Here is an 874-nt window from a genome sequence, read left to right on the forward strand (position 1 = left end):
TTTTCTGCATTGCAAGCACAAACAAGTAGTGTAAATTTTGAACGAAAAATAATTTACTTACTTGAAAGAAAAGAAAATAAAGATGTTTTATGCAAATTTGCAGAACGCCGTTCAATTTTTTGAAAATAGCAACGTTGTCAATGGTTTCACAGAAATTCATTACACAAGTATGATAATCTGACGAATGATAGACGACAAATTCACAGAATTATGAAAAATAATTTCAAAATTGAAAATACCTCAGCTTCAATGAGTGACGTTGCGGTGAGTTCGAAATGGTGACGTCATGTGTACAGAGAAAGGTAGAAGGGCGCGGGAAAAAAGCGTTGCTGTTAGTTCACGCTGCTGAAGCGCCAGCTCGACATCTTCACCGTGGCTGGTCGTTTTCATTGGCAGCTGAAACTCGGCTGTAGCATTTTGGATTTTATTTTTGATCGATTCGACGAAAAATTTCTTCCCCTACAATTTTGCCGGTCAAAGTTTTCTCCCCGGCTAGGCGTCTGCCATTTACACAGCCGGCTTTGTTACTTTACAACTAACGTAACTATCATTTGGCGCGACAGTATTTTTCTTCTTATTTTCACATTCATTTTTCAGTGTTGTCAACGAATTTAAAATAGTAAAGTTTACTGTAGGATAATCTTTATGAATTGTTTTGTTCTCTTGGCATACGGTCCAAGATGAAGCATAAACAAGGTGTAATTGGTCAAGTTTAGCAATGGCTGACTTACGCAAAACGTGTCAGCTTGCATTCAATCATCTGATGGCTTTTCGAAAGCAATTTAAGTTTTTTTCCTTTTTGTACAATTTTCTTTTTCAGTCTTCCAGATTTACACGCTAGAAGCTTTTTCAACAACATTATGTATGTCTGTCT

General features: G+C 36.6%; 1 protein-coding gene across 1 annotated transcript; it reads right to left on the reverse strand.

Moving 5' to 3' along the window:
- Window positions 1–246: 246 nt before the first annotated feature.
- Tsp_15825 (conserved hypothetical protein) lies at window positions 247–629 on the reverse strand (the record flags this gene model as incomplete). The annotated part of the gene is made up of 2 exons (XM_003368589.1): window positions 247–459; window positions 541–629. Coding segments are annotated over 2 exons (302 nt in total), but the record flags the coding sequence as incomplete, so codon positions are not given.
- Between the last annotated feature and the right edge of the window lie 245 nt (window positions 630–874).

The sequence above is a fragment of the Trichinella spiralis genome (genome assembly GCF_000181795.1).
Source record: "Trichinella spiralis strain ISS 195 chromosome Unknown Scfld2225, whole genome shotgun sequence".
Taxonomy (NCBI): domain Eukaryota; kingdom Metazoa; phylum Nematoda; class Enoplea; order Trichinellida; family Trichinellidae; genus Trichinella; species Trichinella spiralis.